Source organism: Suricata suricatta, chromosome X (assembly GCF_006229205.1).
Source record: "Suricata suricatta isolate VVHF042 chromosome X, meerkat_22Aug2017_6uvM2_HiC, whole genome shotgun sequence".
NCBI lineage: Eukaryota > Metazoa > Chordata > Mammalia > Carnivora > Herpestidae > Suricata > Suricata suricatta.
Genome location: NC_043717.1, coordinates 94,821,084 through 94,847,724, shown reverse-complemented (window position 1 = coordinate 94,847,724; position 26,641 = coordinate 94,821,084). Strand labels below are relative to the sequence as shown.

The 26,641-nt window shown below is 43.8% G+C and overlaps 1 protein-coding gene across 1 annotated transcript in view; it reads left to right on the top strand.

The window, feature by feature from the left end:
- GPC3 (glypican 3) overlaps positions 1-26,641 on the top strand; it is a 394,908-nt gene that overhangs the window by 284,668 nt on the left and 83,599 nt on the right. The window contains exon 5 of the mRNA XM_029929914.1: positions 6,335-6,455. Within this exon, the coding sequence (XP_029785774.1) occupies positions 6,335-6,455 (121 nt within the window). The remainder of the gene's footprint in view (positions 1-6,334; positions 6,456-26,641) is intronic.

The following is a 26,641-nucleotide window of genomic DNA, read 5'->3' as shown; positions in this document are numbered from 1 at the left end:
GCAATACTGCAGTCTTTCCATAAGATGGCGCTCTGAGAATGTGAGCTCTGTGCCTTACTTGCAGATCTCTGTAACCTGGCAGCAAATTAAACTTGTAAAATCACGTATTTGGGGCGTGGGGTAGGGGGTAGTTAGTCCTTTTAAGACTTGCTCAGAAATACTTGCCACCATTCTAATGCCTCGAGGAAGAAGGAAACTGAATTTTCTAGCAGCCTCCCCGTCTCATCGCAGTGCTAGCCCTGTTTGAAATCAGCAATGTGCATTTCAGGAACCTTTCAAAGAATGGAATTTCTTATAAAGGGGGAATCGTGATACTAACAACTTGTCCTTGTTAGAAAAGCCCCTCTCTGGGTCTCAGTGTCTTCACCTACCAATGAGTGGGTCAGACAAGATGATCTGTTAAGGGTGCTTCCATTTCCAGTGTTTTCTACATTTGAATTCATTGATTTCTTTCCACTACACCCTTGCTGCCTCAGCCAGCAGAGAAGTGGGAAGAAAAGATCGCCCATTTTACGCTTGTTTGACTCTATTCCTCTTCTACAAGTGCTCTCTTTGCTTCAACTGTCCCAAGACAAGCATGCCCAGATGTCCTGTTTTAATTAGGTTCCTTTTCTCTTTATGGCTTTTGCACCGGTCTCCCCCCTCCTCCCCCATCCCTGACCAATCTGCCTAAACAGAAGCATGTCCCCCTTTTCACTTCACAAATAGGGTTTCCTTGGCATTATGGCATTCATTTTTGTGCTAAGCAGATACCAGAGTGGGTGGGAGAAGGCAGAGACACCACATGTAACGCTTAAAGGTGACGCATCTTAGATCACATGTAACATGTGCAGTTAAGAAAAGTTTAGATTCTGGGGATAGGAACTTTTCTCTATTCATTTTTCCTTCTCTGCTGGTCAGTGTTCACGGCCAGAACCACGTCAAAGCTTAGGAAGGAAGCAGTATTCCTGAGAGAGGACAATTAATCTAATCACAGATGAGTGTCACTAAGTAGATAACTCATCATTAAAATCCTCCATGGCCCACAGTGTCCCCATGCCTGACACTCTTGGCAGCCTGTGGATGAGGATCCGTGCTGCAGGGGCTTGTCCTCATTCACAGCCTCTCAGGAGCCACGGACGCCAGTGGCACAGAGAGAGAGAATGGCAATGAAATGCCGGATTGATTAATTAATTAATTAATTAATGCAAAGCTATGGAGACACCCTTAACCAAGTCCCTCTGGGCTTAAAGCCAGGGCACATCAGATATGCCACATTGCTATAGCCAAGGTGACAAACACGAAGGCAGGGAGTCACTAAGCTGAACATTCTCTTGCATTCATTTTCCTAATGTCCTTAGAGATTTCAGATCACCACTGGCGCTTGTCTAGTGGCGTGGTGGTGGTGGTGCATTATTTACTCTCCGACCTCAACACCGTATCTCCCAAGAAGGCAAATATTCCACTGGATAGCAGTGCTGTTGGATCTGTAATTAGGAGAAAAAACTCCATACACCAAGCTCTCCCCGAGGGTTTTAGAGGGCAGGCACAGGAGTTTGCCGAGGAGGTAAGGGGAGCCGCCGTTGCACACGCAGAGGTGAGCCCTGGGGACCATTACAGGTGGCTCACGGATTGTGTCCCACCGCGGAGCTGTGTGGTCAGGAAGCAGCAGATACCTGGTCAGCCTGGATTGTTTCTGAGGAAGCCCAGTGGTTAAGAACAGAGGCAGTCGGGGGCGTCTGGCTCAGTCAGTTAAGTGTCCGACTCTTGACTTCGGCTCATGTCATGATCTCACAGTTCACGGGATCGTGCCCCACACTGGGCTCTGCACTGACAACATGGAGCGTGCTTGGGATTCTCTCTCTCTCTGCCCCTCCCCTGCTCATGCTTGTGTGTGTGCTCTCTCTCTCAAAATAAATACATAAACTTAAAAAAAAAGAACAGAGGTAGCTAGGGACGCCCACCAGTAGAGCATGTGACTCTCAATCTCAGGGTTGTGATTTTGAACCCCATGTTGAGTGTAGAGATTACTTAAAAAAATAAAATCTTAAAAGCAACAGAGGCTGTTAGAGATAGACCCACAAGATTTCAAGCTCCAGCTCTCTTGGGCAGGTGACTTCACCTCTCTGTGCCTCAGTTTCCTCATCTGTAAAGAAGGGCTGATAGTAATAGTGTCTATCTTGGGGCATCTAGGTGTCTCAGTCGGTTAAGCATCCGACTCTGGACTTCAGCTTCACTCACGATCTCACCGTTCTTGGACTGAGTCTCCGGTTGGGCTGTGTGCTGAGAGCGCAGAGCCTGCTGGGGATTCTCTCTCGCTCTCTCCGCCCCTCCCCCACCCCACTTACACATGCATGTGTACGCACACTCACACGCTCTCTCTCTCTCTCCAAGATAAATAAATAAACCTTTTTTAAAAACTCAAAAGAAAAGAATAGTGTCTGTCTCATTCCATCGTTCGGAGGAGTCCAAGAGAGAATACATGTTTTCTTCTCTCTCAGCTGTTTCTCCAACGGCATCTGGCCCAGAGAAAGCACTCAGTTCTGACGGCTATTGTTAGCATAATGCCATGAGGTGCTTTGGGGAGTACAGAAGAGATGTCTGTTCTGATGTAAGAAGTCACCTTTAGGCTGGGCGGCTAGTGATGGCCACCACACGTCTTACCAACAAGGATTTCCCACAGGCCCTGACGTACGTATATGAGTTAGCCCGGCTTTTAATTTACCTTCTCTTTCCTTTTGTTTTCTCTTTTGCCTTTATGAAAATTTACTACTGGGGCGCCTGGGTAGCTCAGTCACTTAAGTGTCCAACTTTGACTCAGGTCATAATTTCCCAGTTTATTGGTTCGAGCCCCGTGTTGGGCTCTATGCCGACAGCTCAGAGCCCAGAGCCTGCATCAGATTCTGGGTCTCCCTCTCTCTCTTCCCTGCTCGCACACACTCTCTCTCTCAAAAGTAAATAAACATTAAAAACATTTAATAAAAAAAAGAACATTATGTAAAATTTCAATAATTAAAGTTAAATTGTTATGAAGATTTAAAACAAAAGGTATGAAAAAAAATTTAAAAAAATAAAAAAAAATTTTAAACAAAACGTATGGAAGAACATAAAAGACAAAATTCACAGGTCCCCAACATCGCCCCTGGCTCACCAGAGGTAACTGCTATTATCGTTTCTTAAACATGTTCTGTATTCAAACACGCATAAGTTATAGGCGAGTGACACATGTGCACCCCCATTTTTACCCCAGATGGAATCACGCTGTACGTTCATGACCACTGCCTTATCTGTGACCGTGTATCTAGGATTTGGTTTAGTGTCACTGCCTACGGATCAAGAATGTTCTTTTAACATCTACATAATATTCCATTATAATACTAATGGCTTTTAAGATTTCATTCTGAAATTGGTCTGGCTAAGTAGATCGGGGAGAGGGATGGGGAACAGAAAATTGCGGCTTCGGGAAGATATTGAGATGCCTGATGAGAGAGGACAGAACCCCGAGGTTTAAAACAATCCCACGAAATGTTAGCCGCTATGGAAATCAATTGGATCAGTATTTTTGGTTACTGCTTTGCGGAATACATAAAATCAAGGCGAGTCTTAGGTCTCAGCCACAGGCCAGTTCTTCCTAACACTTCTGGAACCAGAAACCATGCTTAATTTACGAAAATCCTTTGAGGATTTAAATAGCTCATGGATAGAGCGGAACAGTGGATGCTATTTCGACTTTCAAAAAGTTTGGCAGGCTTTTCAACTCAAAGCTGTTTTTGAAAAATTGAGTCACCGTGGGATTGGAGAGCAGTGTTTTGTCCTGGCTTCCGATCATGGCTTGGAGATAAGAAGCAACAACAACAACAAAATAGAGCAAAAGGGACACTTTTCTGAATGGCAAAAAGAATACTGTAAGGCTGCAAGGGCTCAGCTGTGGGACTCATTTGATTTAATATTTATAGATGATTCGGAAGAGGGGGTAGAGGACCAAATCGCTACATTGGCAGATGTCTTTACGCTATACCGATGAGGATCGTAAACTTCGGGCAGACGTTCGTTTCGTAGGAGCAGCATAAATGTGGCCGGCAACTTCGATATGAATAAGCCCACGGAATTGTCTCTGGGGACGCATTCCTGAAGTTCATTTCTGAAGATTTGTAATAGCCTTACCTCTTTATCTGTGAATAGGGTCTCTGCTTCAGGCGTCAGTAGGTGCAAAGAAAAAGACAATGAAGTTGCTGGTATTATCAGGAGAGAGACAGTATTGAAACAGAATTATATGGACATAAAATAAGAGACTAGTAAGCTGGTTGCCACAAGATATATAAATAAAGAATGCCGCCTTACGTTTTTTTAACATAGCCCCAAAGGCAATGAATATGTATTTGATGGTTGGTGATCTGTCTATTCACTAACGTTCAAAGTTAAATAAGCTGAATATGTTAGGCTATCATTTCAGAAGAAACATAATCAAATGTTCTCTTCAACTTTATTACAAAATATTTTCCTTTTCGTAGGATGCCTGGCTGGCTCTGTTGGTAGAGCGCATGACTCTTGATCTTGCAGTCATGAGTTCGAGCCCCACATTGGGCATTGAGAGTCAGAACTAGATTTCCTGACCTCCTCTGCTACCACACATCTGTTTCAAAGCATGTCTTTAATAGTGGCAGATTTGGGGAACCTGGGTGGCTCAATCAGTTGAGCATCCGGCTCAACAGTTTGTGAGTTCGAGACGTGCGTCGGGCTCTGTGCTGACAACTCAGAGCTTGGAGCCTGTCTTTGGATTCTGTGTCTCCCTCTCTCTCTGCCCCTCCCCTGCTCATGCTGTGTCTCTCTCTCAAAAATAAATAAAACATTAAAGAAAATAGTGACAGATACATTGTATCATGGAAGGGAATGCCTAACAATCAGATCAGTGTTGTCAGAAGTTGTGGAATTTTCGGTAATAAATAATAAAGCTATCCACCCCACCCACCTCACAGTGTGGTTGAGAAGCTCAAGTAAGCTGGATGATAAGAAACTGCCTTGTAAAGTGCTATACAATTATACGGTAAGATTACGTATTGCATGCCGTAATTTGGGATTCAAAATATGAGGTGCCTAAATTCTAGGAACTTATCCTTTATAGGTATTTGTGCAAATGTGCAAAGATTTGTATACAAGGATCTTCTTTGCAGTGTTGTTTATAGTAACAAATTATGAGAAGTAACTCAGTTGTTCATCAGAGATTGGATAAATAAATTATGACATAGCCATACATAAAATTAAAAACAAGACAGTTATCTATGTTCTCACATGGAAATATGTCCAAGATCTGTATTAAGTGATAATAAGTTGCAAATCAGCATTACTAGTACACTTCCAACTTGGGATAAAATTACATGATGTCAAAGTGTGCAGAAACCCCTAGAAGAATATATATCAAACTGCTTCTCTCTTGGAAGGATAGGATTGTGGGAGAACTTTTACTTTATGCTTTGTTTACTACTGTACTGTTTGAATTATTTACAATGAACATTACTATTTTTGTAATTTAAAATGTGAATAAAGGGCGCCTGGGTGGCTCAGTTGGTTAAGTGTCCGGCTTCGGCTTAGGTCATGATCTCATGGTTCATGAGTTCGAGCCCCACATCGGGCTCTCTGCTGTCAGCACAGAGCGTGGATCTGGCTTTGGATTCTGTGTCGCCCTCTCTCTCTGCCCCTTCCCCACTTGTGCTCAAAAATAAATAAACATTAAAAAATTTTAATAAAATAAAATGTGACTAAAAGAAATCTGAATTTGCCCTCAACGCACCTATCCTATTGGAATTGGGTGGGGAGGCGGGGAATTATAAGACGAGGGCAGATTTCTGCTGCACATGGCTTGAGAAAGCCTCCTGAAAAGAAACCCAGGTCCAAGGCCTGCAGGAAATGGTGAGAGGAGGAGGCGGAGGGCGTGCAAGCGCCTTTCTCTTTCCAAGAATTAGAACTCACCGTCAGAGTGAAGGTCCCTTCTGCGTGTCCCCCTGACCAAGATCCAGGGCCTCCCTTAACGTGGCTCTCATCCCTCTGAGTTGCCTTTGGCCCTTACTCTTCTGGACACCACACTAGATCCAGAACACAATAAGGGCAGAGACGCTGTCTGCCTTGTTCACTGTTGTGTCCCCAACTCCCCCCCAAAAAAGCGTGTTGAGTTAATGTTTGTTGACTGTTGAGTGAATGTCTTCCATGGCAAGTAGACCCTATGTGGCGTGGGGTCATCCCATGGTTTAAGAGGCTGACGAGAGCTTGCAGTCAGCTTGACCACTGGTGCCACATATAGGCTTTTATTTGGCTTGCGACTCTCTGGTGACAAACCTTTTCTCTACCTTCCCCCTTCCAGATACAGCCAGAAGGCAGCGAGGAATGGCATGAAAAATCAATTCAACCTCCACGAGCTGAAAATGAAGGGCCCGGAGCCAGTGGTCAGTCAAATCATTGACAAACTGAAGCACATTAACCAGGTAAGTGATCTGCTGGACAGAAATGGAAATGGGAAACAATGAGGAGGGACCGTGTCTACTGTTCCAATTGTGCGCTTGGACTTGGGGCGACACAGCCGTTCTTCAGTTTCTTTAAAGACTCTTTCTATTAAAAAGGACCTATGACCCTTGGTTTTCACTCCATTTTTATTTTGTTTTGTTTTATTTTATTTTATTTTAAGTTTATTTTTTTATTAATCTCTACGCCCAATGTGGGGCTTGAACCCATGACTCTGAGATCAAGAGTCACACACTCAGCCAGGCGTCCCTTCACTCCGCTTTCAAATAATGAAGATAATTTTGTAATCTTAGAGGAAACTTGGAAAGTGGAGGGAAAAAAATCCCACTTCTCTCTCCTGTTTTCACTTTTACCTGTTCTTTCCTAATATTTGCTCAGAAAACCACACTCATGCAGACTTTATACATAATTGGAACCACGCGAGTGATTTATAGTGCTTAAAATTAACACTGTATTGGAAACACTTCTTCTTGTTGTCACAAATCTTCCTATTAATCATTTTTGGTGGCTGCTTAAGATTTCTCTAAGTATTCATCACATTTAATTAGCTTGCTTTTGCTGGACATTCAGATTGCTTCACATTTTTCACCATCATAAATAAAACTACCTCTGCATGCATGGTGCTTTCTTCTGATCTTGGATCGTTTTCTTAAAATATTGGAGTTATCAGGTTAAACTATATGAGCATTGTAGTACATGTTTCCAAATTGCTTTCCGATGGGGATATATCAGCTTTCACCACTACTAAGAAGATACTAGAAGACCAGCTTCATTGCATATCCTTGCCAACTTCTGACTCACTGCCATGCACAGAGACACCCACAGATTCCCTTGACCTGTACACAGAGTTTTTCCTCTCATGAGGAGTTTAGTAACTAAGACACAAATAGAAGTTAGCTGTACCATCTGCTTGTGATTGCTTTGTGGCCACAATAAAAAAAAATGCCACCCAGAGTGCCACTGTATATCAGAGTGACAGTGTTCCTGCTCCGTGACCCATGGGTGGGAGGGCCCTGGCTTCCCACTGACTTCTATTTGTAGCTTAGGAAGAACTTCAATGCAACTAAAATCCTATGCGAGAACAGAGGCTCCTGTACACAGACATCGGCGTGGTTTTGCTTTTTAATAGGAAGGTTAGCAATGACATTTTTGTGGTTCTTAGAAAATGTTAGGAAGGGCTTTCTAATGGTGGCATATTTCGCTACAAATGGCTTTGTGAAAATACAAGACACTTGGGTGTGACTCCTCCAGTGTCTAATAAAGTGCGCTGCACCCACTGAGCACTTAATGAATAGTCATTAGTGCTGCCAAGCACGTGATGATGCCGGTATTTGCCGAAGACATCCTTCTTTCTGTGAACTCACAGCCTCACCAAGTGCTACAAAGCTTGGTTCATTCTAGGAGGATTATTCCAAAATGCACATCTGAAGGGTGCAGAGCACAAGGTAAACCACTCCCACCTGGACCTCAAGGGCATGATTCCCTTCACATGGGGACGGTAGCAGGATTTGTCCGCTGAATGATTTCCAAATTATCTCTGACCCGCTGTATCTGGTGGCTCCATTCAACTGGTTAGACCCCAACACTGGTGAGGCCAAACTCTCAGGCGCCATCACCATGCCCCTGATCCTAAAGGAAGACTACCATCCACAGATCTCTTTGGTCAATGGACCTTAACGAACACCTACTATGTGCTGGGCCAAGTGCCAGGGGCTTTGGGATTCACAAGAAATCTAATCCTCTGTATTCACAGCTTCGTTGGAGGGGAAGCCCAAGCACAGAACGTGCTTAAAGGCAGCCTGTGACGAAGAGCCAGAAGAGGGCTTGGGCTTCTGTGCGTAGGTCCGAGGTAGGCTAGGCCAGGCGGAGAAGGATCGTGCAGGAGGCAAGTGCCAAGAGCTGCTGCGAGCGATGAGTGCGTAGAGACCAGAGGGAGTGACAGTCATAAGAAAGGTCAGAGGCCTGAGCATGGACCCCCACCATGGATAAAGGGAGTGCTGTATCAGTGAGACGTGGTCTCCTGTGTGATCCACTGGTCACTAGAAATACTTACAACCTTTGGCAAAGATGTTGCGTGTTTGGTATTAATACTATGGGAGACAGTAGGGGGTCGTGGGAAGAACATGGGCTTTGGATCCAGATGGCTCTGAACTTGGCTGTGGATCTTACTAGGTATATGACCTTGGGCAAGTCACTCAACCTGAGCTTTGGTTTTCTCATCTGTATTATAGAAAGATATCAAAACCTCTCTTACAAGGTTATCATGAGGATTGGAAGTTTTATCTATACTCCCATTATAGAAAACTTAAATATAATTACGCATGTAACACATTTTATATATTCTATATGTTTTTCATGTATACACAAATATATATAATTGCATATGCACGACAGATAATAAATGGCAGTTACAATTATTATAATTCAGGATTTCCTCTGTGGCCAGGACTTGAGTTTGAAAGGGAGCAGTATTCTGGTACTTTCTGCCTGTCTGATCTGCTCCCCCAATTTTGTGTGGTTGTGTATCCCTCTGATGTGTCTCTTCGTCTCCCATACTGTGCCCTTCTGTGCCTTTTCTGACTTCCAGCCACAAAAGCTGAAACCACTTCATAGGTAGGGAGGTGTATAGTGTGCGAGTTGACAAGTCACCTTTACAATTTCTTTCTCCCACCTCCGCCGTGAATGTGCGTCTGAACATTTTTGGTTCCCTTACAAATACCGTTGACAACCAATTAATTCTATTGATAGACCAGTTTTACCTGTTTAAGTAGAGCTGTTAAAATTGGTTGGGCTCCAAACACCCACACTGACTTCTTTTTCTCAGCTGTCTTGCTTTACATGGCCAAACACATTTTTTTTCAGACTTTCAATAAAATTCGTCTTTTGGCTATGATTCAATCCGAAAGTGAGACATTTAAGGAAAGTCAAGGAAGAATGTTACGATGGCAATAATGACGGTGAAGAAGATGATGATGATGTGTCATATTTGTCCAGCATTTATCCATATTTCAAAGTGATTTCATGTCCTAACAGTCGAACTGGTTATAGTGGGAAAAGTGTTCAACCCAGAACAGTATAAGATATGGTACTGTCACAGAATCACTCGTTTTAAGAACTCATTGTGACCTTTGGACATTATTTCGTCCTTACTGACCCTGTGGGGTAAATGATAAATAATCTTGGTCCCTTTTTATAACTAGAGAAACTGAGGCAGAAAGCCAATGAGGGCTGTGTGGGCATGCTGCCAGAACATCCAGGGAGTTCAGTCGAAGATTCGATCCGTCATCCAGATGTTGTTTCCTGTACACTGCCAAGCATCTGGATTCACTGAATGCCTGACTAAATTGACCTAACGTTTTAGTGATTGTGGTGGGGGGGGGGGCGGATAGAATCAACTAACTTGCCCAAGTTCACATGTAAGCGAGTGGTGAGTCCAGGAGTATAATATGATTTTCCGAGGCCCCTTGCTTGGTGCTGTATCTCTTAAACTACAGTAGGATGCTCCAAAAGACGCATCTTTAAATGCAGAGCCACTTACTTCTGTCTGTCTAGGCAGGTGTGCCCATGTGTGTCCATCCGGATGGACTGCAGCTCGGCCATTTATGAGCACTTCCCAAAATAACTCTTCACGTTCTCACATGGAAATTCTCAGCTGCCTCCGTTCAGGTTATAGTTGCTGTTGATAGCACTGGAAATAATATACTCACTGAGGGAATAAAGTAACATTATTTCCATATTGACAGCCCCGCGGTGTAACCTTGAGGGGATGGGTTCAGGGTCAGGCCTGGGCCCCTTTCCTGGGAAGGCCTGCAGGTGTGGAATGTCCTCCCCTCCTCCTCCTAAGCCAGGGTTCATGTGTAACATTCCCACGATTGGAAATGAGGACCTTTTTATTTCCTTTTCAGTTTCTAATTTGTGTGAGGATTTATTGTCTTGTGTTAGCAGAGGAGCTAAATGCTTTTAAGCCCTGAGTGTCAGTTCTGAAACTTGCTAGGCCATATTATTTTCAGAAAACAGCAACAAGTTTTATTTTTTTTAGTGTTCTGCTCCGAGCGTCCTGCATGGAGAGAAGACCCCTCAAATCCCAAGAATGATCACAATACATTCTTACCCGGATGATTCTGCGGGCCATTTGCCCTCTAACCTGGCCTCGTTGGTGACGTCTTCTCTCTCTTGAAGAACAGCTCTGTAGTTAGTGCGAATTTAGCAGTCCCTAAACTGCTGTCATTTATTGTTCCCAAGGAAAATCTAGCTGTTTATTGTTTGCTCCTAGTTTCAGTTCAGGTTCAAATGAAATTCCAGAAATTGTTTCCTGCCTGTTGTAAACAGTCGAAGCCAGAGCAGTCAATACCTGTCCATTTGGTGTCCGAGCTTTTCATTCAGGGCTGGATAAAGTCTCATCTGTTTGGGATGGTTGAAATGTCCTGCTGAATGGTGGGGGAGTGGACGAGATGGCCTCTTAAGATTCCTTCCAGCCGTGTGATTCCGTGATTTGTAGCTCAAGGTCAGCCTTTAACCCAGCACCCTCTTGTGAACAAGTCTTGTGACTTTATTCTCTTTTTAAAACACCCTGTTCCCAGGTCACCCCTTTCTACTTTGTAACCTCTCGTCTTTTCAGGGGCTGCTCTCTTCCCACCAGTCCTCCAGCCTGGGCAGATGGAACTTCAACTTGCCCTTCCCCCCACCCGATTCTTCTATCCTACTGCCTTGTCCTCATTAGGCTATGAACACATCAAACCATAAAAATACTTTTGCATTCATCACCCCTAAAGTTGTCCTCCTCCACGGCCAGATGGGTGACCTGTCTTCGGATCACGTTAGCCACGTGACTCCATACGAATGATATTGATTCTGCCAAGTAATTGCACTCCACGGTTCAGTTTGTAAAGCTCTTTCGTGGACCTTAGGTAAACTGATCTTCACGACGGCTCTGAGAAGCAGGTATTATTACCTACATTTACCAGATGAAGGAACTGGGGGCACTAGAAGGCTAAGTGAGCTACATGTAGTAACCTGTAGGCCCAGACCTACAATCCAGGGCCACTGATTGCAATCTGTGCGCCTTTTCCTCATACTTCTTTAAAGCCACAACCACAGCTTGCTACGGTTAGTGAGATCTAGACAAAGAAGACATACAGGAGTACAAGTAACTGAAACTCTTTCATTTGTCTAACGATTTCCCAAGTCCCTAATACAGTCATTTCCATGGTCGAAGCTCTACAATCATCAGCAAAAAAAGGATGGGTATGTTGTTTACCAAACTTCAATTAGGAAGATTCTTCGAGGGGTGCCTAGGTGGCTCGGTCACTTAAACATCGTAGTCTTGGTTTCTGCTCAAGTCGTGAGCTCACGGTTCGTGAGATCGGGCTCTGTGCTGGCAGCACGGAGCCTGCTTGGGATTCTCTCTCCTCTCTCTCGCTGCCCCTCCCCCCTGCTCGCTCAGGCTCTCTTTATGTCTCTCTCTCTTTCACAACAAACAAACAAACATTAAAAACAACTTTAAAGGAAGAATCTTTGAGAGCCAGCCACCATGCTATATGGTATGGAAACAGAGACACTTTGTGATGTGGCTTTCAGTTATACACTACAAACTTTCTATCAGCTGTCTCTAATTTATACAATGATGTGAAATGGTCAAAGAAAAAATTTAAGAGTAAAGCAGGCAGACAGTAGAATATCTCCATTTCTATCCCCCTCCGTAAGCCCCTGAAAAGTATTTTAAGGTGCCTGGCAGACTGCTCTGTCATGAAAAGATACTAACTTTTGAAATAGAAAGTGAAAACTTTTAATAAGTTAATGAGTAAAGTTGTTATGTGTCAGAGAACTATCTAGGACATTCCTCAGCCTGTGATTTAAAACCTCAGGTCTTTAAATGAATCTCAGGCATGATAGAAAACACCCCGAGTAACTTTTTTCATAGTCTTCCCACAGTAAAGGCAGCAAGAGTCATAAAACACTGGCCTCGTCTGATGGAGGCTGGAAAAGCCAACATTGATCTAAAATTTTGAAAGTCAAATTTACATAAAAGGCCTTTCCAAATGGAATTGTGTCCCAGTGTCTGTCACACTTAGCATAGCAGAGGTTTAGTAATGGCCATTTCCATATGGAGCCAGAATGTGTGTGTGTGTGTGTGCGTGTGTGTGTGTGTAAGACAGAGTGTGTACGATGGCATGTTAACAAGAGCGCATGAATGACTTCTGAGTTACAAAAGGACAATGTGAGTTGGTCTTTAAATACCAGACCTAGACTCTGTGGAGCTAAACATCATTTCATGAAGTAAAAGGGAATTAGCTGATGCATTCCAAAACACATTAATCATTAAAAAATCTTCTGTCATTTTGCTTAATAGCCTGAAAAATAATTACAACGTCTGGTGGCTTTGGGGAGCATGTGTTTTTAATATCTTAATTACCATGTACAGTTTAATAACCCTGCACCAAAAAGAATTCCCAAGTATTTCGTAGTAAGTTTTTTGAAAATGAACTCGTTGCTATATTTAGAATCTACAGGAGCACTTAAATTGGGTCATGTATATTAGTCCTTGAGTATTAAATGAAATTACTCAAAAATGGAAGATGAGTCAGGAGTGGCGAGCCAAAACGTTATTGGTAGTAGCGTTGTGGTAACCGTGACTTAGCAATGAAGGGAAATGTGGTATCTTTTTTCATTGCCGTATTGTACTCTCTTGTGAGTGTTTTGTTTTAGTTAGAAGTATTGGGCATGTCAGCTATGGAAAGACAAGCTCTACATGGGATGAGAGAATCCTATCAAACTATAAAGGTGACCAGATTTACGAAGTTAGAGAGATATTTCCAGAATGTCTCTGAAATCCATAAGGCCTCATATTCTATTTACATTTACCTGCGGGCCAAATGCAACACATTTTTAAGCATAAATGATTGCTCTCCACCCCCACACACCTTCCCACTAGGCACTGTATCAGTAAATGCACCTTCAAAGAGTATTCAAGAAATTCAGAGATAACTTTCCACCCAGATGTAGTTATGAATATGCATCTTGCGTCTGGACTGTCAGCTCCTTAAGTCTGAGGCCATGCATATGATTCTCTATTTCCTGTAGCACCGAACATCGTGTTGTGTATAGACAATATATACAGTATTTTATTGATCAACTTATTCAAAGAACTCAGCCTTTGCTGCTCAATTTATTCCCAAGTCTAGATTCAATTGAAGGCATTCTTACATTCAATATTAAACCAGTGTCTGTGCTAAAGGGCAAAGTTACATGAGTGCAGGCGCCTTGAGGTCATAGGGTCCAACCCTCTGATTTTTCAGATGAAGTAATTAAAGCCAAGAGAGGGAAATGACTTCTCCAAAGTCATACTGCTAGTAAATGGCAAAGCCGAGAGTGGGAAATGAGCCCGTCAGTATTCGGCAGTGCTACCGCTCTGCTTCCGAAGGCTCCTGTGTAACGTAAGACGTGCTTGCAGGCGGGCAGCCACGTTTCCTTGCCCTGCGCTCCTGAGCATGGCGGAAGCCCATACTTCAGCAGTTTCATCTTTGGAACCAAAAGCAGAACAGCATGAGGCATGAACTTGCTAATTATTTACCTCTTAGTATGGATATTAACTAGAGCTTGGTCACAACAAGGACATCTTGGTGCCCATTGCCTCACTCAACCCATGTACCAGGTGCGAGCACCCCAGGCACAGGGGTGGGGGTGTCTGCTGGGGTCACCGAACCCGAAACCGGCAGAATCAGCAGGACCTGTTGCCCGGGGCCTCAGACCCACCCCCAGAGTCGGCCTCGGGCTCCTGTCTACATCCAGGACTGGTCGTTCTTGGACTCTCATGTGCTGGATCTCAACCCCTCCAAGCTTCCTGGGCACACTGTACTCATTTATCCTCGTGCCTCCTCCTTCCTTCCAGAACGGCAAAATTAGCATCATGTTAGTCAGTGGGCTTCTGTGCCAGTTCGCTCGGTTATTCAGGCAGTGTATTCAGACTGTGTTCCATGGGGAGTAGAGATGTGGGAGACAAGCCGTGGGGGGGTGTTCTGAGTCCCCCATTCCTATTTTAACCAGAGCAACTACATTTTTAAAATCTGCTTTACATATCTGTCTTCTAAGTAAGATTTCACTCAAACAGAGGGTTCCAACTGCTAAAACAATGAGAAGTGCCCTTGAAGCTCCCATTAAAGGTTTCATCCCACATGAGCCTTTTTTTTTTTCACTTGAGTATTCATGCAACGATTGTACTACGACATGCAAGGTCACAGAATGCCTTCCAGTCCCCATCAGCCACCTCCTAAAATGAACTCCTGGTTAAAATGGGGACCAAATGGGAGAGTGTGAATGACTTGGCGGAGACATTATTCCTGTTGGCGGTGGCGTTCCTGTTGGAAGGCCCACATTCTTGTACTTGTGAGCCAAAAGGATCTTCTTAGAATCTGAAGGCCGACACATCTCTGTTTTCCTTGCCCATGCCATTAGGATTCTGCCGATGGGAATGAAACTGGCTTGTCTGCACGGGGCGGGCACTCGTGCCCCTGGGTGGCTCAACCAAACATTTGGCCTCAGTCCTGTGTGGCCCCTGCGAGAGCTAACCCTGTGCTGTAAACTGACTTGACACGTGACCAAGGATATTTCCGTATCCTGCGTGGGCTGGGTGTTAGTGCAATGTAACATAATAATAAGGGGGTCAAGTCTGTGTTCCTAGCCTCAGATAGCAACCATAGTGATTTTGCATAACAACTGTTAGGTGGGGTATTTCCAGCAGATTTCTAATTAATGTCAAAGTGAAAATTACATTTTTATTAATATGCACTGGAATTTATTGGATAGTTTCCTAATAGGGTTAAAGTGTGTTCTTATGTGCTTAATTAGTTGACCTGAATATGATTTTCTTCATAGTCCATATTCTGCTAAGGCATCACTTTTCAGAGTGATATCTATTCTGTATCCCGGGCAAGCAGTTGACAAGACCAAAGCTAAGAGAATCACTGTTGTGGTCGGTCATAAATAATGAGGCCCGAGTTCGCATCAGGTATATCCCAAGGCACTGAAGAGTCGTCTGGTTATTGTCATGGTGTCACTGTTAGCACATTTTAAACCATCACAACAAATAGAAGAAGAGCCAAAAGGCTGGAGAAAGAGCCCATTTTTTTAACCTTACCTTTAAAAAGGAGTAGAAATTTAATTGTGGAAACCAGAAATCAGGGAGTCTGGCATCACATCTTAGCAAAATTCTGGACAAGATTCTTGGAGAGCATGAGCTTTTAGACACCACGGGGATGATTCCTAGGAGCCACCATGGGCTCACTCAGAACAAATCAAGCCCTTTCCTTGGATATGTGTATGCGCACGTGTCTGATTTTACTAGATCGGGGAATGGCACAGACACAGCGCACCCACACTTCAGCAAGGTGTTTGGCAGAGATTCCTGTGATCCTTTTGAAACATGTGATGTTGGCTAAGTAATCATATAGTTCGGTAAATATATAGCTAATTAACTATCATATCGGAAGAATATTTTCTTAACCTATCAGCGTCAGCCTGGAGAGAGACTTTTAGTTGTTTGCTTTGTACTTGACCCTTACTGCCTAAAGTTTTTTTTACCAGTGACTTAACTGAAGACAGAGAAGGCAGAATTTTTCATATTTAGAGACAGCACGAAGCTAGGTGGGGGTTAGCTAATACACAGATACACAGTCAGGATCTAAAAATACCTCATGGGCTGGAATGGGAGAGAAAACCAGCAAACTGAGATGTTACGGGGATAAATGCAAACAGAGTGTTACATGGAGATTCACAGACATGACTACATGGGGGAAACCCAGCTTAGTAGACATGGTTTTGGTTTTTTTTGAACTATGATGGAAACAGCAATAAGGAACAACAAAACCTTCACTGACGTACAAGAATATAGCTCTCAAACACAGTGACCACTTAGCAGCTCTTCTGGTTTTATGACCGTTATGGGTGGGGTAAAAGAGGACATACATGTATGTGTATGTTGGGGTGGGAGAGGGAGGGGCATGCAAGTGAGTGGCTCGTGAAATATTCTCTGTCCTGTTTAAAGGTTCACAAGGACTGGGGCACCTGAGTGGCTCAGTCAGTAAGGCATCTGACTTCAACTCAGGTCATGATCTTTTCGTTTGTGGGTTCAAGCCCCGCATCGGACTCTGTGCTGACAGCTCATAGGCTGGAGCCTGCTTCGGATTCTGTGTCTCCCTGTCTCTCTGCTCCTCCCCCAATCACACAATGTCTGTCTGTCTGTCTGTCTCTCTGTCTCAAAAATAAAATGAACACATTAATTTTTTTTTAATTTCAAAAGGACTGTGTTGGGATGGTAATATTCACTGTTCCACATGAGTTTTGGTTAAACCAAACCTGCTTTAGTTGTTAAGCCTTATTGGTGTGTAATGTAGGATCATTGTAAAACATTTGGTAGCCACAGCACATTGTAACCTAGTTTGGGGAAAGGACAAAGACCCTAGAAACAAACATAAATTTATATTCAAATTGCACGTATGTCACTTTGTGGCCGCCTGGATTTAGGCCAAATTATTAAACTTCCCAATACTCAACTTTCCTAATCTGTGAAATGGGTATACTATGATCTGTCTTGAAGGGTTAGTACAAGTTTTAGAGACAATGCCTGTAGTAACACTCAATACATTCTATTATAATAGTATGAAAAGTTAGCATAAAGGAAAACCCATAAAGGAAGTGACCCTTTGAGTGGCTTGATTCTCTTTGCCTCAGTTTATCAGTTTCTGGAATGAAAAGACCGCACCTTTTCTAGTTTAGATTGTTACTTAAATGATTTAAAATTCCAAATATAATCATCTAAATCCTAAAGATTCTTGGAAAAATATATCTCGCCAACCTTCGACAGATTTTTGAACTATTTAAAGTTTAGCTTGGCTCAAAGTAACTGAATGGAAAATGAAGATGATAAATTTTTAAAAATTATATATATATATATATATACATACATATATAAGTGTATATATATGCATGTATATATATATGAAAGAGTGTGTGTTTAAATCGAGTTCTTCAGATTTTTCCAAGTTTGAACTCTGCCCTAAAGTGGAAGATCTATAAATAGGCTGTGTGCCCTTAGAGTACAGCTCTGAGATCTTACCACATGATCCAGAACTCCCATTTTATCTTCATCCCCACCAGGACCTTTCATGGAAGAGATGGTATCAAGTGAAGATACTTCAGAACTATAAAGTCAGGGCAAGTTAATCTGCATTCCTTTTGCATTTTGCCCTTGGTCGAAGATGGTGAGAGGTTCCTATATTTAAAACCCGGCTGACATGATATCCTTATTGGCAGGTGCCTCCTGGGAGGAATTTAGAATGAGTTTGAGCGGCATATAACATGTTCACGAGTGTGTGTGTATTTCACATGCCGACAGAGCAGAAAGAATTCACAGGGCTTGGGACTAGTGAGCTTTCTTGAGACACCATCACCCTCAGCTGTTGGGGTGATGTCACAGACGCCAGGAACACTGCCTAGGCCCCAATTCCCAGAGCTCTATTTTGCACTGCAGAGCCTAAGGCAGACAGGACCCATTCCGTGGGCTCGACCATCAAAGAACTTTGGAATTTGTTAGCCACAGGCTGGGCCCAGCAACCACTTGTCTGGGCAAAAGGAAAGCTGCCCCCTGCCGCCTGAGCCTTTGTCCCTGCCTGGGATACCATGGAAAATGGGGAAGGAATCCAGACTCATTAATGAGCTAATACAAAGGCTGAAGCGAAGCCAGAGGCAGCTCGTTATAGCTGCATATGGATTCTTGGAAGCAGTGTGAAGGACCTCCAGATCGGAACCCAGTGGCGCTGTTGCCTCTGTTTGCTGGACCCAAGTAGAGTAGCCCCATGGGGAGCAATTTCCGTATTGCCGATTTCTTTCTTAGGGAAGGCCATTCCCTGTGCTATTACATACCAAATCAATAAGTTCAGTCCAATAACCCACAGGACGAATTCTTGTTAAAGCCACCAGTTTCATTGTAAGATGCTGAGATGGAGCTCGACTCTGAGCTTCCACTTGGCTGAATGGCTTTTGTTCTTGTCCGTTGTTCTTGGAAGTCACTTAAACCATGACTACTACTTTTTATTTTACGGTTGTTTTTATTTAAGTCTATATACCCAATGTGGGGCTCGAACTCACGACCCCGAGACTCTCAGTCTACCAACTGAGCCAGCAGGTGCCCCTAAACCATGACTACCTCTGGGATTCCTTTCCAAATTGAAACTCATCAGGCAAAAAAACCCAGTACATTATAATGCATATATATGAAATATAGTTTATATAGTATATGATATATATAAAATCTCTTCACCATTTATTTAGCAGTTATTTTTTAAATGTGTTGTATATAGTGCTGACTTTGGTGGGCTCTGTTCATAAAGACGTAGAAAATCTCCCCATAGACATTTATGATCACATACGCATATATCATTACCATTTGTGTCCATTTCTTCAATATTGAGCAGCTCCGTGTGCCAAGCAGAGATGTGGCCAACTGAACTCCAATCCTTGCTTTCAAGAAGGATGATGATAACTAGAATCCAAAGCCTAGAGTAAGTGTCCTAAGAGAAATAGAAACCAAGTACTATGCAAGCCCTGAGAAGGGAAGGATTAATTTCTACCAAGGGAATTAGACAAGACTTCAAAAATAGGTAGCCTCTAAGCCAGGCTTTGAAAGATGAGGAGAATTTTGACAGATAGCGGTTGGAAGAAAGGATCTTCCTGGCAGAGGAATGTGGAGTGAGCAATGGCACAAAGACATGAAAATATATCAGGAGCCTCAGCCTAACGGAGAGTCTGCACTTGACGCTGTTAGCAGTGGAAAGTCAGTGAAGGGATCGGAGGACAAAAGTGTGGTCACAGCAGTGTTTTAGGATGTTAACTCTGTGACAAAGGTAAAGGGCGCTTTGGAGATGAAAAATCGGAGGCAAGGGGGTCCATGTAAGCATAGCATTTGTGAAGCAAAGAAGTAAAACTGGTTATTCATATTCATTAACCTTCCTTCCCGGTGCCTGGTGGACTCGGTTAGGTCATTCATCTTTTGTTCATTCATTAACTAGGACGGAGGAAGCGCTGTGCCTTGAGGTGCTTTGGGTCTCAGACCAGAAGGGAGCATGGCGTGGCCTTCCCTAAGCAGACCGGCACCGCATCCGGGCCCCGCAGTAGAAAATTAAAAAGAAAATTCTAGTACCTCCAGAGATTTGGGCCCTCATTGAACCTTAAGTAGAAGTTCTCACAATGAAGTATTTAGATTCCCCAATGAATGTGTTAACTATTACTTTTTAATCAATTTGTTACACACTTTTTTGAGTCAGGATTCCAATTAAAATGGCTCCTTGGCTGTGGAATGTTGAGTGCCCGCCATCCGTTCACTGAAGCCTCAAAAATTACCAAAACTGTGAGAAAGATTGAGAGAGATTATAGTGTTTTTCTTCAGCTGCCACTGTGGGTGCTTAGATGTGCTGGAGAGGCTACTGTGTTTGGTGACAGCCTCACAAAGAGGAGCGAGGGGACCCGAGGGAAGCAGTGACTGTTCGCCTTCTCCAACCTTCTTCAAACACATTTTCTCGTTTGTTATCAACTCCTGTGTTTTTCCAATTATGGCAGCTACTGAGAGTTGGTGCTGTTTCCCTAGAACGGTCTCCGAGAACTTTATATACTTGAAATAAAGGACCCCTGCTTCCAAATTTTGCTCAAGCGTGTGCCCACAGTGAGCTGACCCGACCTTTCACCAGGACTGGCTGGCAGGCACTGGTTTTTCTCCCCACTGCGACACTCCCGTGGCCTTGGCGGTCAGAGCGGATGCTAAGAAGGCAGGTAGGGTGTCCTGTTCCAGCAGTAGAAGCTTGTTTCCAGCACTTCCACAAGGGCAGGGTCTTGCCCGCCCAGATTGGCGCTCTCTCTTCTTCCAGAACAGTGCCTGGCACATACCAAGCGAGCGACCAGCAACTACTGCATGGATCTGTGAAGGATTCTGTTCCAGTTTGTTCCTTGGCCGCTTTCCTCCGGTTTGGGGAGACAGTCTCCCTCTCACTGTGATCCTGTGCGTGTGCCACCATTGCATTTTGGAAGCAGATAACTTGTTTCCTAGTTTCATGGGGACACAACACAGCTGGAGGGAGATTTGGACCCAGAATTGGTATTCGGCATCTCGGCAGTACTTGATATGGATGATGAGATTTGGGGCTTTTGACCTAATGGGATTTAATGAGATTTTGGACTGAGAGTTGATACTATAATGTGTTGAGACACTGAGGGATGTTGTGACAAGGTAAAGGTATTTTCCATGTGGGATGCCCAGGAATTGACGAGAAAATGGTGTGTGTGTGTATAGAGCAAAACCAAGAGAGTACGGGGGGTTCTTTCTACCGTTAAAACAATTATAAGATGCTACATTGGGGTTTTGTCTTCAAAGTATGTGCAGAATATTACAAGTGTAACAAGAGTCATCTAAAATACCCCTGCCTTGACTTAAAATATATTTTATTTAGGGGCACCTAGGTGGCTCAGTTGTTTGAGCCTCTGACTTCAGCTCAGGTCAAGATCTCATGGTGTGTGAGTTCGAGCCCCACGCCGGGTTCTGTGCTGACAGCTCAGAGCCTGGAACCTGCTTCAGAGTCTATGTCTCCCTCTCTCTCCAGCGCTACCCTGCTCACACTCTGTCTCTCTGGCTCTCTCAAATGGCTTAGTCGGTTAAGCCTCCAACTTCAGCTCAGGTCATGATCTCGCAGTTCGTGAGTTCAAGCCCTGCATCGGGCTCTGTGCCGACAGCTCAGAGCCTGGAACCTGCTTGGGATTCTGTGTCCTTCTCTCTCTGCTCCTCCCCTGCTTGTACTCTGTCTCTCTATGTCTCTCAAAAATAAATAAATGGTAAGTTAAATAAATAAATAAACATAAAAAATCCTAATAAATAATTGAATTATTTTTTTCCAGCTTTATTGAGATCCAGTTGATACATAACATTGTGAAAGTTGAAGGCGTGCTGTGTTTTGATTTGGGACACTTCTACATTGCCATCTGACACGTCGTAGCATCAGCTAACACCTCCATCATAGCACATAATTACTGTTTCCTTTTTGTGGCAGGAACATTTAAGATCCCCTCTCTTCCTTCACTTTCCTGAAAAACATGGCGGAATGGTACCATGTTTTCCCCATGAGTGCCCATTCCGTTCTGCAGCAGGTGCTTACTTTGATAGAACCAAGAAAATCCATGACCTCTCTACCTCTTCTGTCTCCCTTGTCTGACCTTAACTTGGTGGCTACACTGTGGCTGTCATCCAGTGGAATTATTGTTAAAGGAGACCCCAGGCTATGGCCTACTCTCTCCTACTACGCCTATTCTGTCCTGTAAAATATGAAATTAATTGGAGATGGAAGACCTATTATATCCGTCAAAGCTCAGCTTGTTGAAGTTTGGAGAGCTGAGATAAAACCGTAATCCACGTGCCTATTTTATTTCTAGACTCCAGTCCTCCTGGGTCCTGAAGCCCTTGGTGACTCCTGCCCCAGTGAGAGGTAGCTGGATGTTGGGAAACTCTCTGATTTGCAAGTTATAAAAGTGAATAAAGTGACCAAGATCATTCGCACCACCTACCCTATTTACACAGATTTCTCATGCTTTGCCCCAGGAAATAGTCTCCATGAGGAAAGACAGAGAGGTCTGTGGTCTCATCGACCTCCAGCATATTCCTTTGGACCCACCATGTGTCATTTACTCTAAGTTGTCACCTCTCTGCTGACCTCAGTAGCCCTGAACTCCCTTTCCCGTAGCCAGTCACCAAGTGCTCCTTCTCTGTCACATGATTTGTCTGAGATCCTTTGCCACCTCTGTCCCACTCTCCTAGTGCAGGCCTTTCTGGCTTCACCACTGACTCCCCCCGTCAGGCATGGAGACTAGAAAAATCAGTGAGACACTTACTGCCCTTGGCTTATGTCTTTGTCTTCTTACAGCGCTATGGTCTCCCGACAGGACTTATATTTTGGTTTTGTTGATCCATTTGTGTAACTTCTGTGTCTACCACAAAAATACTTGTTGCCTCCCTTTTTTAAGTCCCTGACTTACTTGCCTCCCACTCTCTGAGGGAGAGGGACCTCTTCCCTACAGCTCCTCATACCCTTTCTTCCCAGCCGCCCACTCTCACCATCCACTTCATTTAAGAATTTCCTGTATAGGTTCATTTTTTTCACTATCTTCTTAGGGATTCTATCTTTAATGGAAAATAGTAAAAAAAAAAAAATGACCTGGAGAAAGACAGCGATGAAGGCCAAGTAGCATTTACGGAGCGCTTGCTGAGTGCTGGTGCTCCAGTGGGTGCTTTGAAACATGAAATAAACAGCACCGTGCTTGTTATAAGCTCCCTTCTAGATTAAAAAAAATCCATAATCTATAAATGCTTTTGGCTAGTGATAATGAATAGCAGCACTTTTTTTTTTCCAAAGAAAAAAACACCAGAAGTTTGGAAAGGAATTTGCAAGTTGTGTTGTAATGCAACTGATCTCTTTCTTCCTGAGAAAGTTGGTTTCTGGTCAAAGTGTTCAATTCAGGCCCACGCACCCTGGGTGTATTTATAGAGGGCAAAGCGAGGAAGAGAGCATGATAAACTTTCCTCCCCAGTACAGCAGACAATGGCAAACAATCACCAGGTGAATGCCACGTAGCACAAAATTTGGGGAGCAGAATGCCATCTGCGTACACGGCAGCCTTACGTGAGCGGGGTTGAAGGCGCCCCTTGCTCCTGTAAGCGGCTGGTTCGGGTCTAGGGACTCAAAAGTATCATTCCAGGTGATGGCAAGCCCTGAAGGATTATGCGGGGGGGGGGGCCTCTCTAGGGGACATCTAGGAGACTGGTCCCACTACAAATGCCTCCAAATTCTTAAAGACGTTAATAAGAAAATAAGAATCTCTGCGCTTAAGTGTTTTAAAGTTTACAACGCCCTTTTATTTCCATTGCCACATGTAGTTCCCACTGCGGTCCTATGAGCTAGCTCTCATTAATATTCTCTTCTGTAGATGAAGACACCGACACTCAGATTGTAACAAAAAGGTTGACCTTACTCTAAATTCCATGATTGTTGTTCTCCTCTGCTGCGGGGGGGGGGAACCATTAAGACAGCCTTATTATCTAGGAGGTTACTTGAAGTAGCCGAGAATGAGCAGCTCCACCTCTAGCAATTTCTTCTAAGGAAAGAGCAGGACAGTCCACAAAGACATATGTGTAAGGGTAGCCCAGTGGCGTTGTCGGCCATAGCAAAGAATGAGAAGCAGTCCAAGGGGCCCCTGGGTGGCTCAGTCGGTTAAGCGTCCAGCTTCGGCTCAGGTCATGATCTCATGATTCGTGGGTTCGGGCCCCGTGTTGGGCTCTGAGCTGACAGCTAGCTCAGAGCCTGGAACCTGCTTCAGATTTGTATCTCCCTGTCTCTCTGACCCTCCCCTGTTCTCTCTCTCTCTCTCTTTTTAAATATTTTTCAAATTTATTTTTGAGAGCCAGAGAGAGACAGTGCAAGCAGGAGAGGGTCAGAAAGAGAGGGAGACACAGAATCTGAAGCAGGCTCCAGGCTCCAAGCTGTCAGCCCAGAGCCCAACGTGGGGCTCGAACCCACAAACTGTGAGATCATGACCTGAGCCAAAGCCGGATGCTCAACCGACTGAGCCACCCAGGTGCCCCTCTCTGTCTCTTAAAAGTAAATAAAAAAACATTAAAAAAATTAAAACAATAAAAAAATAAAAGCAACCCAAATATCTGTCGGGAAATTTATTCTGTGAACAATGTCATTTCCATACAATGGAATATTCTGCAGCCACTTAAAAATATATTTTTTAAGATTTTAAGTAATCTCTACACCCAACGTGGGGCTCGAACTCACAGTCCTGAGATCAGGGGTTACACGCTCTACCGACTGAGCCAGCCAGGTGTCCCTAAAATTATTTTTAAATACCGTTGTAAATGGAAAGAGATGCATGATATATTGTTAAGTGAAAAAGCAGCTTATGAGGCAGTATTACAGTACAATTCAACTTTTATCAAAACTGGCACACATATATACATATGTATGGGGGGAAAGTCTGTAAGTATATGTATCAAAATATTACCAATACTATAGTAGTAATTTTCATTTCTCTTATTTTACCTCTCTGCACTTTGCCCACATACTTTAGAAATTTATTTTTAAGTCAGAAAAAGCAATACATCTATTATGATGTAAAACAAACATTTTGAATTGGATGAGGACAAAGTAAGACTGAAACCACTTTAGACCAAGCCAAAGTTCTCCCACCTTCCCCATCTATGTCTCTACTGGGTGTCTCAGAGGTAACCCAGGCCTGGAGGAGACATGGCAGGAGAAATGTCGGGGCCGGTGGCCTCCTGACCCAGGGTTTCAGCCTCAGAGCCTGTCACCTTAGCTCTGCGGGCAGCACCAGGGACCTTCCGAGAAATGGCCCCAGAGGCATGTGGCCTCATAACCCAGCACCCCTTGCCGACAGGCACACCAAGATATGTGTGCACATTTAGAAGTCGCCCCCCAGCTTCGAAGCTTCCCAGAATAACCCCATATTAGTCCGTCGTTCACAAATTGGCCCAAACATTTTGGAATATATTTCTACTTTTTGCCTACTCTACCCCTGAGGGAAATGAATTCCTGAAGTTTAGTGTTTGATATTCAAATTAGGGCTTCCCTTCATCCAATCTAAAATCATCTCTTTCAAGTTCGTGGGGGTACCCCCCTAATTTCAGTGTTCTAGGACATAAGTTTGTGGTTACCATGGCCATCAATTGCGTGCACTTCTCTGATTTTCCCCCTTAGCCTTCATCTTTTCAGACTCAAGAGGCCAGTGATTTCAGTCTGTCATCATATGGCTTTCCCTTGTTCTCCACTCTTCATTATTTGATGTCCCTTTCTCCGGACATTTTCCTTTTCCATTTGGTCTTCTTTAATATACCATCAGCAGAATATAATCACAAATACTCTGGGAATAAGGTACGGCCGCACATGTACCATAGCTCAAAAATCAGCACCACAGTTTAAAATCAACTTGTCTCCCAGGGGGTTGCTATATGCAAACATTGGAAGTTCAGTTTTTCATGGGAGGAGCCTAGTCATTAAAGAGCTGTGAATTCCCATCTCTTTTATCTTAACGGAGAGATGTGCATGCAGCCTCTACTTTGTATTGTCTGCCACTCCAGGACCCCACAAAACCCCAAAATGAGTTTGACTTGGGGGGGAACCTCAAATCAATGCAATAAATGCCTATTCCAAGTATAATATCCAGGCTCTATGAAATAAGACAGCCTTAATCTCTCAAAGGCCGACGATAAGGCCGTCTGACAGCTCGGCAACGTCGGACTCTCTCTGTCATTCCTCTATACACGTGTAAAACCTTCGGACTTTCTTGAGAAAATAACCTTTATTTCAAAAAAACAGCTTTGAAGTTTGAAAATCAAAGCAGACCAGCTGTTTCTCAGCAAAGAAAGGATTTTTCCCAAACTGCTAGAAAGCTAATAAGGCTTTCAAAGGGCAGCACAGCTTCCCGCCCTGCCCGGCATACCGGGAGCATTAGCGGTGTGACGAGCCGGGTACAACTCAAGCACTGAGGGGCTTTGCTGGACCTTCTGCCCACGTTCTCCTCTCTTCCCCCCCATGTCTATTGTCTCCTTCCTCCCCACTCCTCTGCCCTTTGTTTTTTAACCATCTCATTCCCCAAACCTACTGTAGCATAGACCTGGGCTATTTTGAAATCTTCATGACTTCTATTGAATGGAGTTTTCCTTTCCCTGTTCTTTTTTTTTCTTGAAGAGGTGAGATGAAGATTTTATATCTCTTCCGCAAAAACAAACAAAAACCAAACGAAATGAAGCGGTTTTTTGCTTGCGTGTGGCCCCAGTGGATTTTTTCCCCTGTGGGCCAGCGGCCCTTGGTAGAAAAAAGGTTCCCCACCCTTGCACCAAGGGGTCTTGCCAATTTCATTCTTCTTCAGAAAAGGGGATGAATAACAGTGTGGACATTTAGTTACTGTGGGTGGGAGAAGGAATTTGACTGGAGGCAATTTTCTTTGGAAAGAGATAGGAAGGCGCAAGACATTGCAAGAGCTCTCCTTGTGAAAAATAGAGGCTCTGAAATAACTTGGTGGAAAGTTCAGCTGAGAACGG